The sequence below is a fragment of the Calliopsis andreniformis genome, unplaced genomic scaffold (assembly GCF_051401765.1).
Source record: "Calliopsis andreniformis isolate RMS-2024a unplaced genomic scaffold, iyCalAndr_principal scaffold0026, whole genome shotgun sequence".
Taxonomy (NCBI): domain Eukaryota; kingdom Metazoa; phylum Arthropoda; class Insecta; order Hymenoptera; family Andrenidae; genus Calliopsis; species Calliopsis andreniformis.
The window spans coordinates 3,993,742-4,013,043 of NW_027480435.1; the positions used below are offsets into that span (position 1 = coordinate 3,993,742).

General features: G+C 46.2%; 1 protein-coding gene across 1 annotated transcript in view; it reads left to right on the plus strand.

Annotated features, from left to right (window-relative positions):
- Nucleotides 1-3,659: 3,659 nt before the first annotated feature.
- The window catches only part of LOC143187443 (uncharacterized), a 53,230-nt gene continuing 37,587 nt past the window's right edge, over nt 3,660-19,302 (plus strand). The window contains exons 1-4 of the mRNA XM_076391661.1: nt 3,660-3,758; nt 3,820-3,945; nt 4,017-4,026; nt 4,092-4,434. Coding sequence (XP_076247776.1) covers nt 3,660-3,758; nt 3,820-3,945; nt 4,017-4,026; nt 4,092-4,434 — 578 coding nt within the window. The remainder of the gene's footprint in view (nt 3,759-3,819; nt 3,946-4,016; nt 4,027-4,091; nt 4,435-19,302) is intronic.

Consider the following 19,302-nt stretch of genomic DNA (forward strand, 5'->3'; position numbering starts at 1 on the left):
GGGCTTTGGCGTCCCGGATGGCGCGCTGGAGTGTTCTGCGCATCGCGCTATACACCTCATACAAGCGCGCCACCTGCTCGGGTTCGGCCTGCCGACGTCGGCGGGCGCGGGTGTACCGGCGCCGCGAGCGGACGTACGCCACGCGCAACTCATCCATTTCTCGCGACCACCAGTACGCCGCGCCCGGACGCGAGGGTGGCCCGGCTCTGGGCATGGCGGTGTCACACACCGCCTTTGTAGCCCTGCTGAGCCAGGCCATTTCTCCCTCGACGTCGCCGACCGGCCCAGCCGGTGTCTCCGGCCAGGCCGCCGCATGAGCGGCCGCCTCCAAGAGGCTGCAATTCAGCTTTTTAATGGACCATCGCGGTGGCGGGCGGGCCCGCCGGCCCCCGTGGCACCGGGGCCCATCCCTCCGGGTGGAGGTAGCAGCGGCGACCCTCACCTCCATTGTTATATAGAGGTGATCGCTGAGGGTCGCCACTTCTGTTGCCACTCTCCACCCAGACACACGCTGCTGGCCGGAGGGGGTTGCCCACGTCAGGTCTATGATGGACACCCCCTGCGGCCCAACGAACGTGTGCTGCCGACCCCGGTTAACCAACCGAAGGTCCAGCCCGGCCGCCCAATCCATTAGGACCTCGCCCCTACGGCTAGTCCTGGGGCTGCCCCATGCCGTAGCATGGGCATTAAAGTCCCCCAGGACAATTACCGGGCGGGGCATGCACTGACCGATGCATGCGGTTACCCCGCCCAGGTATGACTCATAAGAAGCGAGGTCACAGTTGGGCGACACATAGCATCCCACCACCGCGACACTTCCCCACTGAACCGCCACGCAACCCTCCCCCGTCGCTAAGACGTTAACTGGAGGAGATGCGGGCGGCCAGTTCCATGTAATAGCCACCAAGCCGCACCGACTCCCGACCCAGTCTGGGAGGTCGGGGATATTGTACGGCTCGGCGGCGACGGACAGTCCTATTGATCGCTCCCGCATGGTATGGACAAACAGGTCCTGAGCCCTGCGGGAGCGCTTCAAATTGGCCTGGAGGAGGGTAGCCATTTCTACACCGTTTCCATGGCCTCCTCCAGGCCGTTCTTACCGGACCTTGAATAGGTCTGTGGCGCTGCAGATGACCCAGCCTCCTCTGCAGCGACCACCTTTTCCTTCCCTGCCCCGGCGGGGACTTCGGAGGACGTCGGAGGGGCGGCATTAGCGGTGTCCCCGCCGCGCTCCACCTGCCCCGCTGGCATCGCTGAGCGTGCCCTTCCGCGGCGTCGGCCCTTGGAGGGCGGGGCACAGCCCGGTCCCCCCAGTCGGTGGCCTGATGGCCTCCCCAGGTCCGCACACAGCGGACACTTTGGGGAAGACGCGCGGCACTCCGCCGCCCGATGCTCCGTGGCGCCGCAATTATAGCAGCGTCCCCTCCTATCTTCCGCCGCGGTGCACCGCTGCTGGACGTGCCCTGTCTCCAAGCAGCGGTAGCACTGGAGGGGACGAGGCGCCAGGACATCGATACGGGCCATGGTCCAACCCACGCGCAGCTTTCCCGCAGCCGCCAAACTTCGGGCCGCCGTGAGGGGGCACCGCACCCACGCCGTACCAAGCGCCGTAGGCGAGCGGCGGATGGGGCCCACCTTTATGTCCCCCTCCTGACACCCTCCCTGTGTCACAATGGCGGCAGCGACGTCCCGCTGGGTGACGGAGTCATCCAACCCCGCCACCCGCATCTCCGTCGTCTTTTTCGGGCTTGCTACCTTAATCTCCGTAGCCACGAAAAGCTGCCGGAGCCTCTCAGCCAGCTGATCTGCCTTAGGGGCTCCCTCCGGGCCTGGGATTTCCAATATAATCCCGCCCGTGACGGCCCGCTTCGTCCTGATCTCGGCGATGCCCAGGTCGGCCAAATTAATGCTGGCCCTTGCCTGTCTAAGGGCATTACCAAGGTCGGCGCCGGCTCCCTCCATCACGGTCAGCGCTATGGCTGCCGTTTTGGGTGGCTTTGCCGGCGCCCGAGTGGGGCGGGCCGGGGGAGTCCCCTTCTTCGCCGGGCCATTGGCGGCGCTAGCGGGAGGAGCCCCGCCAGCACCCGTCGGCCGTTTCGGGGCTTTCTGCCTCACTGGGCGGGAGCCGTCAGGTTCGTTAGCGGGGGCAGCCTGTCTCGCCGGCTTCCGCTTCCGACCGAGTACCTCCGTCCATTTCGGCTCCCGATTCGGCCCCGTCACGGCTGCCGCCGGATCCACAGCCTTCCTTGCCCGGCTACCGGTCTTATCCACCGCTGTCTTTCTCCCGGCAGCAGCAGGTTTGGGACTGGGAGTGCCTCCCGTGGTTGCTGGTGTGGGCGGGGCTGGCGTCGCTACCGCGACTGTAATAGTGGGGCGCGCCCGTCGCCCATCAACGGTCGCCAGGGCCCTGGCTCTCGCCTCCTTCCTCCTCCTCCTCCTTCTTTGCGTTGGGGTTTCCCCCGACGCAGTCGGCGGCGGCCGTGCCATGACCGCAGCAGCTGGTGCTTTTGGCACCTTCGTTGGTGCCGCCCCGTGTGCACTTGTCTGGGGGGCGGATTTGCCCACGAGGAGGGTTATCTCAGCCCTCAACTCCCTGAACCGTTTCTCCACCAGCGTCTCCATTTTGGACCATAAGGCCTCTACTAATGAGGCCTGGTCCAACGCCGGTTTGGGCGGATTGACGGTGGTGGCTGGCGACGGCAACGGTGGCGGGGGCATAAGCTGCCCATCCGTCAGGGCCTTCTTTCTTTGGCCGCTGGGTGTGGGGTCTCTCCTAACCGCAGGTGCAGACTCTCGCTCCTGCCGCAGCCTTACAATTTCGGCTTTCATAGCCCGCATTTGCTCCGCCAGTCTGATGTTTTGCTCCTCGAGCATTGTCTGGCTGGCGGTAGCTACAGTTCGCTGCTGTATTTCAACAGCAGCGACACTGACGATGCGGGCAGCCATTCGCAGTGTCCTGACGAACGTCCCCTTGAGGTTGCCCGAAGTGTTCGCCACCCTCTCCACCTCTGTCAGCTGGTGACTAATGACACCGCCCAGGGAGCCTGTGTCCTGCCCCATCATCTCTCCCTTAAGAGACTCGATGGGGGGCAGGGTGTCCGTCCTCTTCTTTTTCCTGCTCTGTTCCCTTTGTGCTCCCGCAGTCGTATCTCCGTCGGCATCCGCCGCAGGCAATTGCCTTTTGCGGCCACCGACGGATGTCCCGGATCTTAGGGACCTCGTGGACTGACGGGAAGAAACACTCCCTTCGTCGTCGGAGGCGGTCAAGGACATTTTGTCCCTGTCCTCTTCTCCCAACTTCCCCACGTCACTCCCACCAGCCCCACGGCTATCCCAGCCGGGGCCAAGGTACTGACCGAGCGCCCAGCTGATGCGCTCGTCCCGTGCGTGTTGTGCGGGAGTGATCTCAGCATCGGTGTGTTCTTCAACCGATGCGTCCCTGTCGAACCCTGCCTCGGACATGGGCCTGGAGGATCTAACTTTTTCGACCCATTCCTGTAGGCCCCCGTCCGAGGAAGAACTGCCTCCCTGCTCTTTACTCGCGCAGTCAACCGTCACTGGGATGTTTCCCAATGAGGAACTGCGCTCCTTGCTCAAGTCGCCCTGCGACTTACCCCCCTTCCCCAATGTTTCGTTTAGGTTCGACATTTTGGCAGTTAATGATTCCTCCGGTTCGCCCATCATGGGACCCCCACCGCGGTGGGGGCACTTCCCCGGGTAAGAAGATCCCTAAATATGGATGCCAAAACCGTGAAGCGGTTTGTCGGGTGGTCAACCCTATTGGCACCTAGTGACTCTACAAAAAATATTACGGGATAGGCCCGCGCCATATATGATGCAAAAGGTTTAACGTCACCCCTATCGAGAGGGCGGGTACCCATCCGAAGGGCCCCGTACCCTAACCTCAGGCTAGACGGCGCGACAGTTTACCCCCCGTCGCACGGGGTATGAGGATATACTGACCAGGTAATCCTCCATACCTGCGCCCAGTTAATCTCGCTTCAACCCCGACATAGGCTCCAGTCAGTACCTGGGGAGCGGTTTTTCCACGTTTCGCATGCGGCTTCAGGCGACCTTTGCCATAATTTCAGGACTTACATTTACGCATCTTCCACCGCAGAGGCTAGGTACAGACTTCACCCAGGTACCCCGGTCGGGGGGCTACTACTCCACCCCTTGGTTAGTCTGTCGGGAATATCCACGAGCCACCGGCCGCAGCCCATTCACACACGCACACACACACACACATTCACACACACACTCACGCACTGTGTTTGGTCCGCGGGGGCTTTCGCCCCGACCTCGGTACCGGGACGCGGGAGACACGACCTCTCGGTCATGCCCACCGGCCCGGGCCCGAGGCTTCCCCTATCCGCCACCTGGGGACGCGCCACGTAGGGGTTCACCTCCCCTCCCATCTGGACATCCAGACAGGTCCGTGGTGGTGGAGCAACGCCCTAGGGTGAAGCGTAGGTTGCCCGGAACGTAGAAATGACCATTACTTTCGCACTGTTTGCAATTATTCCTTTTATACATTGGAAAAGCTGTTGTATTTATATCGTATTTTATGCTTCTGGCGTTGACTTCTATGGCCCTAGCTATTCGCTCTAGTGGAGCAACGCCCTAGAGTGAAGCCTAGGATGCCCGAAACGTAGAAATGACCATCACTTTCAAACTGGTTGCAATTAATCCTGTTATACGATGGAAAAACTGTTGTATTTTTATTGCATTTTATGCTTCGGGCGTTTATTTCTAAGGCCCTAACTATTCAATCTGTTGGAGCAACGCCCTAGGGTGAAGCCTAGGTTGCTTGGAATGTAGAAATGACCATGACTTTCACACTGGTTGCAATTATTCGTTTTATACGATGGAAAAACTGTTGTATTTATATTGTGTTTAATGCTTCTGGCGTTCACTTCTTAGGCCCTAACTATTCGATCTGGTGGAGCAATGCCTCAGAGTTAAGTCTAGGATGCCCGAAACGCCGAAATGATCATTACTTTCACGCTTGTTGCAATTACTCCTGTTATACGATGAAAAGACCGTTGTATTTTTATTGTATTTTATGCTTCAGGCGTAGGCTTCTAAGGCCGTTGCTATTCGATATGGTGGAGCAACGCCCTAGAGTGAAGCCTAGGTTGCCCGGAACGTAGAAATGACCATAACTTTTACACTGGTAGCAATTATGTGTTTTATACAATGGGAAAACTGTTCTATTTATTTTGTATTTTATGCTTCGGGCGTTGACTTCTAAGGACCTAACGGTTTGATCTGGTGGAGCAACGCCCTACAGTGAAGCCTAGGTTGCCCGGAACGTAGATATGACCATAACCTTCACACAGGTTGCAATTATTCGTTTTATACGGTGTAAAGGCTGTTGTATTTATTTTGTATTTTATTCTTCTGGCGGTGACTTCTAAGGACCTAACTATTCGATCTAGTGGAGCAACGCCCTAGAGTGAAGCCTAGGTTGCCCGGAACGTAGAAATGACCATCACTTTCAAACTGGTTGCAATTAATCCTGTTATTCGATGGAAAAACTGTTGTATTTATATTGTATTTTATGCTTCTGGCGTTCACTTCTTAGGCCCTAACTATTCGATCTGGTGGAACAACGCCCTAGGGTGAAGCCTAGGTTGCCCGGAACGTAGAAATGACCATAACTTTTACACTGGTAGCAATTATTCGTTTTATACAATGGAAAAACTGTTCTATTTATTTTGTATTTTATGCTTCGGGCGTTGACTTCTAAGGCGCTAACTATTCAATCTGTTGGAGCAACGCCCTAGGGTGTATCCCAGGTTGCCCGGAAAGTAGAAATGACCATAACTTTCATACTGCTTGCAATTATTCGTTTTATATGATGGAAAATCTGTTGTATTTATGTTGTATTTTATGCTTCTGGCGTTCACTTCATAGGCCCTAACTATTCGATCTGGTGGAACAACGGCCTAAGGTGAAGCCTAGGTTGACCGCAACGTAGAAATGGCCATAACTTTTACTCTGGTAGCAATTATTCGTTTTATACAATGGAAAAACTGTTCTAGTTATTTTGTATTTAATGCTTCGGTCGTTGGCTTCTAAGGCCCTAACTGTTTGATCTGGTGGAGCAACGCCCTAGAGTGAAGCCTAGGTTGCCCGGAACGTAGAAATGACCATAACTTTTACACTGGTAGCAATTATTCGTTTTATACAATGGAAAAACTGTTGTATTTATTTTGCATTTTTTGCTTCGGGCGTTGACTTCTAAGGCCCTAACTGTTTAATCTGGTGGAGCAACGCCCTAGGGTGAAGCGTAGGTTGCCCGGAACGTAGAAATGACCATTACTTTCGCACTGTTTGCAATTATTCCTTTTATACATTGGAAAAGCTGTTGTATTTATATCGTATTTTATGCTTCTGGCGTTGACTTCTATGGCCCTAGCTATTCGCTCTAGTGGAGCAACGCCCTAGAGTGAAGCCTAGGATGCCCGAAACGTAGAAATGACCATCACTTTCAAACTGGTTGCAATTAATCCTGTTATACGATGGAAAAACTGTTGTATTTTTATTGCATTTTATGCTTCGGGCGTTTATTTCTAAGGCCCTAACTATTCAATCTGTTGGAGCAACGCCCTAGGGTGAAGCCTAGGTTGCTTGGAATGTAGAAATGACCATGACTTTCACACTGGTTGCAATTATTCGTTTTATACGATGGAAAAACTGTTGTATTTATATTGTGTTTAATGCTTCTGGCGTTCACTTCTTAGGCCCTAACTATTCGATCTGGTGGAGCAATGCCTCAGAGTTAAGTCTAGGATGCCCGAAACGCCGAAATGATCATTACTTTCACGCTTGTTGCAATTACTCCTGTTATACGATGAACAGACCGTTGTATTTTTATTGTATTTTATGCTTCAGGCGTAGGCTTCTAAGGCCGTTGCTATTCGATATGGTGGAGCAACGCCCTAGAGTGAAGCCTAGGTTGCCCGGAACGTAGAAATGACCATAACTTTTACACTGGTAGCAATTATGTGTTTTATACAATGGGAAAACTGTTCTATTTATTTTGTATTTTATGCTTCGGGCGTTGACTTCTAAGGACCTAACGGTTTGATCTGGTGGAGCAACGCCCTACAGTGAAGCCTAGGTTGCCCGGAACGTAGATATGACCATAACCTTCACACAGGTTGCAATTATTCGTTTTATACGGTGTAAAGGCTGTTGTATTTATTTTGTATTTTATTCTTCTGGCGGTGACTTCGAAGGACCTAACTATTCGATCTAGTGGAGCAACGCCCTAGAGTGAAGCCTAGGTTGCCCGGAACGTAGAAATGACCATCACTTTCAAACTGGTTGCAATTAATCCTGTTATACGATGGAAAAACTGTTGTATTTTTATTGCATTTTATGCTTCGGGCGTTGACATCTAAGGCCCTGACTATTCAATCTGTTGGAGCAACGCCCTAGAGTGAAGCCTAGGTTGCTCGAAATGTACAAATGACCATAGCTTTCACACTGGTTGCAATTATTCGTTTTATACGACGGAAAAACTGTTGTATTTATATTGTATTTTATGCTTCTGGCGTTCACTTCTTAGGCCCTAACTATTCGATCTGGTGGAACAACGCCCTAGGGTGAAGCCTAGGTTGCCCGGAACGTAGAAATGACCATAACTTTTACACTGGTAGCAATTATTCGTTTTATACAATGGAAAAACTGTTCTATTTATTTTGCATTTTATGCTTCGGGCGTTGACTTCTAAGGCCCTAACTGTTTAATCTGGTGGAGCAACGCCCTAGGGTGAACCCTAGGTTGCCCGGAACGTAGAAATGACCATTACTTTCGCACTGTTTGCAATTATTCCTTTTATACGATGGAAAAGCTGTTGTATTTATATTGTATTTTATGCTTCTGGCGTTCACTTCTTAGGCCCTAACTATTCGATCTGGTGGAACAACGCCCTAGGGTGAAGCCTAGGTTGCCCGGAACGTAGAAATGACCATAACTTTTACACTGGTAGCAATTATTCGTTTTATACAATGGAAAAACTGTTCTATTTATTTTGCATTTTTTGCTTCGGGCGTTGACTTCTAAGGCCCTAACTGTTTAATCTGGTGGAGCAACGCCCTAGGGTGAAGCGTAGGTTGCCCGGAACGTAGAAATGACCATTACTTTCGCACTGTTTGCAATTATTCCTTTTATACATTGGAGAAGCTGTTGTATTTATATCGTATTTTATGCTTCTGGCGTTGACTTCTATGGCCCTAGCTATTCGGTCTAGTGGAGCAACGCCCTAGAGTGAAGCCTAGGATGCCCGAAACGTAGAAATGACCATCACTTTCAAACTGGTTGCAATTAATCCTGTTATACGATGGAAAAACTGTTGTATTTTTATTGCATTTTATGCTTCGGGCGTTTATTTCTAAGGCCCTAACTATTCAATCTGTTGGAGCAACGCCCTAGGGTGAAGCCTAGGTTGCTTGGAATGTAGAAATGACCATGACTTTCACACTGGTTGCAATTATTCGTTTTATACGATGGAAAAACTGTTGTATTTATATTGTGTTTAATGCTTCTGGCGTTCACTTCTTAGGCCCTAACTATTCGATCTGGTGGAGCAATGCCTCAGAGTTAAGTCTAGGATGCCCGAAACGCCGAAATGATCATTACTTTCACGCTTGTTGCAATTACTCCTGTTATACGATGAAAAGACCGTTGTATTTTTATTGTATTTTATGCTTCAGGCGTAGGCTTCTAAGGCCGTTGCTATTCGATATGGTGGAGCAACGCCCTAGAGTGAAGCCTAGGTTGCCCGGAACGTAGAAATGACCATAACTTTTACACTGGTAGCAATTATGTGTTTTATACAATGGGAAAACTGTTCTATTTATTTTGTATTTTATGCTTCGGGCGTTGACTTCTAAGGACCTAGCTATTCGATCTGGTGGAGCAACGCCCTACAGTGAAGCCTAGGTTGCCCGGAACGTAGATATGACCATAACCTTCACACAGGTTGCAATTATTCGTTTTATACGGTGTAAAGGCTGTTGTATTTATTTTGTATTTTATTCTTCTGGTGTTGACTTCTTGGGCCCTAACGATTCGATCTGGTGGAATAACGCCGTAGAGTGAAGCCTAGGTTACCCGGAACGTAGAAATGACCATTACTTTCACACTGTTTGCAATTATTCCTTTTATACGATGGAAAAGCTGCTGTATTTATATCGTATTTTATGCTTCTGGCGTTGACTTCTAAGGACCTAACTATTCGATCTGGTAGAGCAACTCCCTAGAGTGAAGCCTAGGTTGCTCGGAATGTAGAAATGACCATAACTTTCACACTGGTTGCAATTATTCGTTTTATACGATGGAAAAACTGTTGTATTTATATTGTATTTTATGCTTCTGACGTTCACTTCTTAGGCCCTAACTATTCGATCTGGTGGAACAACGCCCTAGGGTGAAGCCTAGGTTGCCCGGAACGTAGAAATGACCATAACTTTTACACTGGTAGCAATTATTCGTTTTATACAATGGAAAAACTGTTCTATTTATTTTGCATTTTATGCTTCGGGCGTTGACTTCTAAGGCCCTAACTGTTTAATCTGGTGGAGCAACGCCCTAGGGTGAAGCCTAGTTTGCCCGGAACGTAGAAATGACCATTACTTTCACACTGTTTGCATTTATTCCTTTTATACGATGGAAAAACTGTTGCATTTTTATTGCATTTTATGCCTCTGGCGTTCACTTCTTAGGCCCTAACTATTCGATCTGGTGGAACAATGCCCTAGGGTGAAGCCTAGGTTGCCCGGAACGTAGAAATGACCATAAGTTTCATAATGGTTGCAATTATTCGTTTTATACGATGGATAAACTGTTGTATTTCTATTGTATTTTATGCTTCGTGCGTTGACTTCTTAGGCCCTAACACTTCGATCTGGTGGAGCAACGCCCTACAGTGAAGCCTAGGTTGCCGGGACGTAGATATGACCATAACCTTCACACAGGTTGCAATTATTCGTTTTATACAATGGAAAAACTGTTCTATTTATTTTGTATTTTATGCTTCGGGCGTTGACTTCTTTGGCCCTAATAATTCGATCTGGTGGAGCAACGCCCTAGAGTGAAGCCTAGGTTTCCCGGAACGTAGAAATGACCATAACTTTTACACTGGTAGCAATTATTCGTTTTATACAATGGAAAAACTGTTCTATTTATTTTGCATTTTTTGCTTCGGGCGTTGACTTCTAAGGCCCTAACTGTTTAATCTGGTGGAGCAACGCCCTAGGGTGAAGCGTAGGTTGCCCGGAACGTAGAAATGACCATTACTTTCGCACTGTTTGCAATTATTCCTTTTATACATTGGAAAAGCTGTTGTATTTATATCGTATTTTATGCTTCTGGCGTTGACTTCTATGGCCCTAGCTATTCGCTCTAGTGGAGCAACGCCCTAGAGTGAAGCCTAGGATGCCCGAAACGTAGAAATGACCATCACTTTCAAACTGGTTGCAATTAATCCTGTTATACGATGGAAAAACTGTTGTATTTTTATTGCATTTTATGCTTCGGGCGTTTATTTCTAAGGCCCTAACTATTCAATCTGTTGGAGCAACGCCCTAGGGTGAAGCCTAGGTTGCTTGGAATGTAGAAATGACCATGACTTTCACACTGGTTGCAATTATTCGTTTTATACGATGGAAAAACTGTTGTATTTATATTGTGTTTAATGCTTCTGGCGTTCACTTCTTAGGCCCTAACTATTCGATCTGGTGGAGCAATGCCTCAGAGTTAAGTCTAGGATGCCCGAAACGCCGAAATGATCATTACTTTCACGCTTGTTGCAATTACTCCTGTTATACGATGAAAAGACCGTTGTATTTTTATTGTATTTTATGCTTCAGGCGTAGGCTTCTAAGGCCGTTGCTATTCGATATGGTGGAGCAACGCCCTAGAGTGAAGCCTAGGTTGCCCGGAACGTAGAAATGACCATAACTTTTACACTGGTAGCAATTATGTGTTTTATACAATGGGAAAACTGTTCTATTTATTTTGTATTTTATGCTTCGGGCGTTGACTTCTAAGGACCTAACGGTTTGATCTGGTGGAGCAACGCCCTACAGTGAAGCCTAGGTTGCCCGGAACGTAGATATGACCATAACCTTCACACAGGTTGCAATTATTCGTTTTATACGGTGTAAAGGCTGTTGTATTTATTTTGTATTTTATTCTTCTGGCGGTGACTTCTAAGGACCTAACTATTCGATCTAGTGGAGCAACGCCCTAGAGTGAAGCCTAGGTTGCCCGGAACGTAGAAATGACCATCACTTTCAAACTGGTTGCAATTAATCCTGTTATTCGATGGAAAAACTGTTGTATTTATATTGTATTTTATGCTTCTGGCGTTCACTTCTTAGGCCCTAACTATTCGATCTGGTGGAACAACGCCCTAGGGTGAAGCCTAGGTTGCCCGGAACGTAGAAATGACCATAACTTTTACACTGGTAGCAATTATTCGTTTTATACAATGGAAAAACTGTTCTATTTATTTTGTATTTTATGCTTCGGGCGTTGACTTCTAAGGCCCTAACTGTTTGATCTGGTGGAGCAACGCCCTAGAGTGAAGCCTAGGTTGCCCGGAACGTAGAAATGACAATTACTTTCACACTGTTTGCAATTATTCCTTTTATACGATGCAAAAGCTGTTGTATTTATATCGTATTTTATGCTTCTGGCGTTGACTTCTAAGGACCTAACCATTTCGATCTGGTGGAGCAACGCCCTAGAGTGAAGCCTAGGTTGCTCGGAATGTAGAAATAACCATAACTTTCACACTGGTTGCAATTATTCGTTCTTTACGATGGAAAAACTGTTCTATTTATTTTGCATTTTATGCTTCCGGCGTTGACTTCTAAGGCGCTAACTATTCAATCTGTTGGAGCAACGCCCTAGGGTGTATCCCAGGTTGCCCGGAAAGTAGAAATGACCATAACTTTCATACTGCTTGCAATTATTCGTTTTATATGATGGAAAATCTGTTGTATTTATGTTGTATTTTATGCTTCTGGCGTTCACTTCATAGGCCCTAACTATTCGATCTGGTGGAACAACGGCCTAAGGTGAAGCCTAGGTTGACCGCAACGTAGAAATGGCCATAACTTTTACTCTGGTAGCAATTATTCGTTTTATACAATGGAAAAACTGTTCTAGTTATTTTGTATTTAATGCTTCGGTCGTTGGCTTCTAAGGCCCTAACTGTTTGATCTGGTGGAGCAACGCCCTAGAGTGAAGCCTAGGTTGCCCGGAACGTAGAAATGACCATAACTATCACACTGGTTGCAATTATTCGCTCTTTACGATGGAAAAGCTGTTGTATTTATATTGTATTTTATGCCTCTGGCGTTGACTTCTAAGGCCCTAGCTATTCGATCTAGTGGAGCAACGCCCTAGAGTGAAGCCTTGGTTGCCCGGAACGTAGAAATGACCATCACTTTCAAACTAGTTGCAATTAATCCTGTTATACGTTGGAAAAACTGTTGTATTTTTATTGCATTCTATGCTTCGGGCGTTGACTTATAAGGCCCTGACTATTCAATCTGTTGGAGCAACGCCCTAGAGTGAAGCCTAGGTTGCTCGGAATGTAGAAATGACCATAGCTTTCACACTGGTTGCAATTATTCGTTTTATACGATAGAAAAACTGTTGTATTTATATTGTATTTTATGCTCCTGGCGTTCACTTCTTAGGCCCTAACTATTCGATCTGGTGGAACAACGCCCTAGGGTGAAGCCTAGGTTGCCCGGAACGTAGAAATGACCATAACTTTACACTGGTAGCAACTATTCGTTTTATACAATGGAAAAACTGTTCTATTTATTTTGTATTTTTAGCTTCGGGCGTTGACTTCTAAGGCCCTAACTGTTTCATCTGGTGGAGCATCGCCCTAGGGTTAAGCCTAGGTTGCCCGGAACGTAGAAATGACCATTACTTTCACACTGTTTGCAATTATTCCTTTTATAAGATGGAAAAGCTGTTGTATTTATATCGTATTTTATGCTTCTGGCTTTGACTTCTAATGCCCTAGCTATTCGATCTAGTGGAGCAACGCCCTAGAGTGAAGCCTAGGTTTCCCGGAACGTAGAAATGACCTTCACTTTCAAACTGGTTGCAATTAATCCTGTTATACGATGGAAAAACTGTTGCATTTTTATTGCATTTTATGCCTCTGGCGTTCACTTCTTAGGCCCTAACTATTCGATCTGGTGGAACAATGCCCTAGGGTGAAGCCTAGGTTGCCCGGAACGTAGAAATGACCATAAGTTTCATAATGGTTGCAATTATTCGTTTTATACGATGGATAAACTGTTGTATTTCTATTGTATTTTATGCTTCGTGCGTTGACTTCTTAGGCCCTAACACTTCGATGTGGTGGAGCAACGCCCTACAGTGAAGCCTAGGTTGCCGGGACGTAGATATGACCATAACCTTCACACAGGTTGCAATTATTCGTTTTATACAATGGAAAAACTGTTCTATTTATTTTGTATTTTATGCTTCGGGCGTTGACTTCTTTGGCCCTAATAATTCGATCTGGTGGAGCAACGCCCTAGAGTGAAGCCTAGGTTTCCCGGAACGTAGAAATGACCATAACTTTTACACTGGTAGCAATTATTCGTTTTATACAATGGAAAAACTGTTCTATTTATTTTGCATTTTTTGCTTCGGGCGTTGACTTCTAAGGCCCTAACTGTTTAATCTGGTGGAGCAACGCCCTAGGGTGAAGCGTAGGTTGCCCGGAACGTAGAAATGACCATTACTTTCGCACTGTTTGCAATTATTCCTTTTATACATTGGAAAAGCTGTTGTATTTATATCGTATTTTATGCTTCTGGCGTTGACTTCTATGGCCCTAGCTATTCGCTCTAGTGGAGCAACGCCCTAGAGTGAAGCCTAGGATGCCCGAAACGTAGAAATGACCATCACTTTCAAACTGGTTGCAATTAATCCTGTTATACGATGGAAAAACTGTTGTATTTTTATTGCATTTTATGCTTCGGGCGTTTATTTCTAAGGCCCTAACTATTCAATCTGTTGGAGCGACGCCCTAGGGTGAAGCCTAGGTTGCTTGGAATGTAGAAATGACCATGACTTTCACACTGGTTGCAATTATTCGTTTTATACGATGGAAAAACTGTTGTATTTATATTGTGTTTAATGCTTCTGGCGTTCACTTCTTAGGCCCTAACTATTCGATCTGGTGGAGCAATGCCTCAGAGTTAAGTCTAGGATGCCCGAAACGCCGAAATGATCATTACTTTCACGCTTGTTGCAATTACTCCTGTTATACGATGAAAAGACCGTTGTATTTTTATTGTATTTTATGCTTCAGGCGTAGGCTTCTAAGGCCGTTGCTATTCGATATGGTGGAGCAACGCCCTAGAGTGAAGCCTAGGTTGCCCGGAACGTAGAAATGACCATCACTTTCAAACTGGTTGCAATTAATCCTGTTATACGATGGAAAAACTGTTGTATTTTTATTGCATTTTATGCTTCGGGCGTTGACATCTAAGGCCCTGACTATTCAATCTGTTGGAGCAACGCCCTAGAGTGAAGCCTAGGTTGCTCGAAATGTACAAATGACCATAGCTTTCACACTGGTTGCAATTATTCGTTTTATACGACGGAAAAACTGTTGTATTTATATTGTATTTTATGCTTCTGGCGTTCACTTCTTAGGCCCTAACTATTCGATCTGGTGGAACAACGCCCTAGGGTGAAGCCTAGGTTGCCCGGAACGTAGAAATGACCATAACTTTTACACTGGTAGCAATTATTCGTTTTATACAATGGAAAAACTGTTCTATTTATTTTGCATTTTATGCTTCGGGCGTTGACTTCTAAGGCCCTAACTGTTTAATCTGGTGGAGCAACGCCCTAGGGTGAACCCTAGGTTGCCCGGAACGTAGAAATGACCATTACTTTCGCACTGTTTGCAATTATTCCTTTTATACGATGGAAAAGCTGTTGTATTTATATTGTATTTTATGCTTCTGGCGTTCACTTCTTAGGCCCTAACTATTCGATCTGGTGGAACAACGCCCTAGGGTGAAGCCTAGGTTGCCCGGAACGTAGAAATGACCATAACTTTTACACTGGTAGCAATTATTCGTTTTATACAATGGAAAAACTGTTCTATTTATTTTGCATTTTTTGCTTCGGGCGTTGACTTCTAAGGCCCTAACTGTTTAATCTGGTGGAGCAACGCCCTAGGGTGAAGCGTAGGTTGCCCGGAACGTAGAAATGACCATTACTTTCGCACTGTTTGCAATTATTCCTTTTATACATTGGAGAAGCTGTTGTATTTATATCGTATTTTATGCTTCTGGCGTTGACTTCTATGGCCCTAGCTATTCGCTCTAGTGGAGCAACGCCCTAGAGTGAAGCCTAGGATGCCCGAAACGTAGAAATGACCATCACTTTCAAACTGGTTGCAATTAATCCTGTTATACGATGGAAAAACTGTTGTATTTTTATTGCATTTTATGCTTCGGGCGTTTATTTCTAAGGCCCTAACTATTCAATCTGTTGGAGCAACGCCCTAGGGTGAAGCCTAGGTTGCTTGGAATGTAGAAATGACCATGACTTTCACACTGGTTGCAATTATTCGTTTTATACGATGGAAAAACTGTTGTATTTATATTGTGTTTAATGCTTCTGGCGTTCACTTCTTAGGCCCTAACTATTCGATCTGGTGGAGCAATGCCTCAGAGTTAAGTCTAGGATGCCCGAAACGCCGAAATGATCATTACTTTCACGCTTGTTGCAATTACTCCTGTTATACGATGAAAAGACCGTTGTATTTTTATTGTATTTTATGCTTCAGGCGTAGGCTTCTAAGGCCGTTGCTATTCGATATGGTGGAGCAACGCCCTAGAGTGAAGCCTAGGTTGCCCGGAACGTAGAAATGACCATAACTTTTACACTGGTAGCAATTATGTGTTTTATACAATGGGAAAACTGTTCTATTTATTTTGTATTTTATGCTTCGGGCGTTGACTTCTAAGGACCTAGCTATTCGATCTGGTGGAGCAACGCCCTACAGTGAAGCCTAGGTTGCCCGGAACGTAGATATGACCATAACCTTCACACAGGTTGCAATTATTCGTTTTATACGGTGTAAAGGCTGTTGTATTTATTTTGTATTTTATTCTTCTGGTGTTGACTTCTTGGGCCCTAACGATTCGATCTGGTGGAATAACGCCGTAGAGTGAAGCCTAGGTTACCCGGAACGTAGAAATGACCATTACTTTCACACTGTTTGCAATTATTCCTTTTATACGATGGAAAAGCTGCTGTATTTATATCGTATTTTATGCTTCTGGCGTTGACTTCTAAGGACCTAACTATTCGATCTGGTAGAGCAACTCCCTAGAGTGAAGCCTAGGTTGCTCGGAATGTAGAAATGACCATAACTTTCACACTGGTTGCAATTATTCGTTTTATACGATGGAAAAACTGTTGTATTTATCTTGTATTTTATGCTTCTGACGTTCACTTCTTAGGCCCTAACTATTGGATCTGGTGGAACAACGCCCTAGGGTGAAGCCTAGGTTGCCCGGAACGTAGAAATGACCATAACTTTTACACTGGTAGCAATTATTCGTTTTATACAATGGAAATACTGTTCTATTTATTTTGCATTTTATGCTTCGGGCGTTGACTTCTAAGGCCCTAGCTGTTTAATCTGGTGGAGCAACGCCCTAGGGTGAAGCCTAGGTTGCTCAGAATATAGAAATGACAATTACTTTCACACTGTTTGCAATTATTCCTTTTATACGATGCAAAAGCTGTTGTATTTATAACGTATTTTATGCTTCTGGCGTTGACTTCTAAGGTCCTAACTATTCAATCTGTTGGAGCAACGCCCTAGAGTGAAGCCTAGGTTGCTCGGAATGTAGAAATGACCATAACTTTCACACTGGCTGCAATTATTCGTTTTATACGATGGAAAAGCTGTTGTATTTATATTGTATTTTATGCTTCTGACGTTCACTTCTTAGGCCCTAACTATTCGATCTGGTGGAACAACGCCCTAGGGTGAAGCCTAGGTTGCCCGGAACGTAGAAATGACCATAACTTTTACACTGGTAGCAATTATTCGTTTTATACAATGGAAAAACTGTTCTATTTATTTTGCATTTTATGCTTCGGGCGTTGACTTCTAAGGCCCTAACTGTTTAATCTGGTGGAGCAACGCCCTAGGGTGAAGCCTAGTTTGCCCGGAACGTAGAAATGACCATTACTTTCACACTGTTTGCATTTATTCCTTTTATAAGATGGAAAAGCTGTTGTATTTATATCGTATTTTATGCTTCTGGCTTTGACTTCTAATGCCCTAGCTATTCGATCTAGTGGAGCAACGCCCTAGAGTGAAGCCTAGGTTTCCCGGAACGTAGAAATGACCTTCACTTTCAAACTGGTTGCAATTAATCCTGTTATACGATGGAAAAACTGTTGCATTTTTATTGCATTTTATGCCTCTGGCGTTCACTTCTTAGGCCCTAACTATTCGATCTGGTGGAACAATGCCCTAGGGTGAAGCCTAGGTTGCCCGGAACGTAGAAATGACCATAAGTTTCATAATGGTTGCAATTATTCGTTTTATACGATGGATAAACTGTTGTATTTCTATTGTATTTTATGCTTCGTGCGTTGACTTCTTAGGCCCTAACACTTCGATGTGGTGGAGCAACGCCCTACAGTGAAGCCTAGGTTGCCGGGACGTAGATATGACCATAACCTTCACACAGGTTGCAATTATTCGTTTTATACAATGGAAAAACTGTTCTATTTATTTTGTATTTTATGCTTCGGGCGTTGACTTCTTTGGCCCTAATAATTCGATCTGGTGGAGCAACGCCCTAGAGTGAAGCCTAGGTTTCCCGGAACGTAGAAATGACCATAACTTTTACACTGGTAGCAATTATTCGTTTTATACAATGGAAAAACTGTTCTATTTATTTTGCATTTTTTGCTTCGGGCGTTGACTTCTAAGGCCCTAACTGTTTAATCTGGTGGAGCAACGCCCTAGGGTGAAGCGTAGGTTGCCCGGAACGTAGAAATGACCATTACTTTCGCACTGTTTGCAATTATTCCTTTTATACATTGGAAAAGCTGTTGTATTTATATCGTATTTTATGCTTCTGGCGTTGACTTCTATGGCCCTAGCTATTCGCTCTAGTGGAGCAACGCCCTAGAGTGAAGCCTAGGATGCCCGAAACGTAGAAATGACCATCACTTTCAAACTGGTTGCAATTAATCCTGTTATACGATGGAAAAACTGTTGTATTTTTATTGCATTTTATGCTTCGGGCGTTTATTTCTAAGGCCCTAACTATTCAATCTGTTGGAGCAACGCCCTAGGGTGAAGCCTAGGTTGCTTGGAATGTAGAAATGACCATGACTTTCACACTGGTTGCAATTATTCGTTTTATACGATGGAAAAACTGTTGTATTTATATTGTGTTTAATGCTTCTGGCGTTCACTTCTTAGGCCCTAACTATTCGATCTGGTGGAGCAATGCCTCAGAGTTAAGTCTAGGATGCCCGAAACGCCGAAATGATCATTACTTTCACGCTTGTTGCAATTACTCCTGTTATACGATGAAAAGACCGTTGTATTTTTATTGTATTTTATGCTTCAGGCGTAGGCTTCTAAGGCCGTTGCTATTCGATATGGTGGAGCAACGCCCTAGAGTGAAGCCTAGGTTGCCCGGAACGTAGAAATGACCATAACTTTTACACTGGTAGCAATTATGTGTTTTATACAATGGGAAAACTGTTCTATTTATTTTGTATTTTATGCTTCGGGCGTTGACTTCTAAGGACCTAACGGTTTGATCTGGTGGAGCAACGCCCTACAGTGAAGCCTAGGTTGCCCGGAACGTAGATATGACCATAACCTTCACACAGGTTGCAATTATTCGTTTTATACGGTGTAAAGGCTGTTGTATTTATTTTGTATTTTATTCTTCTGGCGGTGACTTCGAAGGACCTAACTATTCGATCTAGTGGAGCAACGCCCTAGAGTGAAGCCTAGGTTGCCCGGAACGTAGAAATGACCATCACTTTCAAACTGGTTGCAATTAATCCTGTTATACGATGGAAAAACTGTTGTATTTTTATTGCATTTTATGCTTCGGGCGTTGACATCTAAGGCCCTGACTATTCAATCTGTTGGAGCAACGCCCTAGAGTGAAGCCTAGGTTGCTCGAAATGTACAAATGACCATAGCTTTCACACTGGTTGCAATTATTCGTTTTA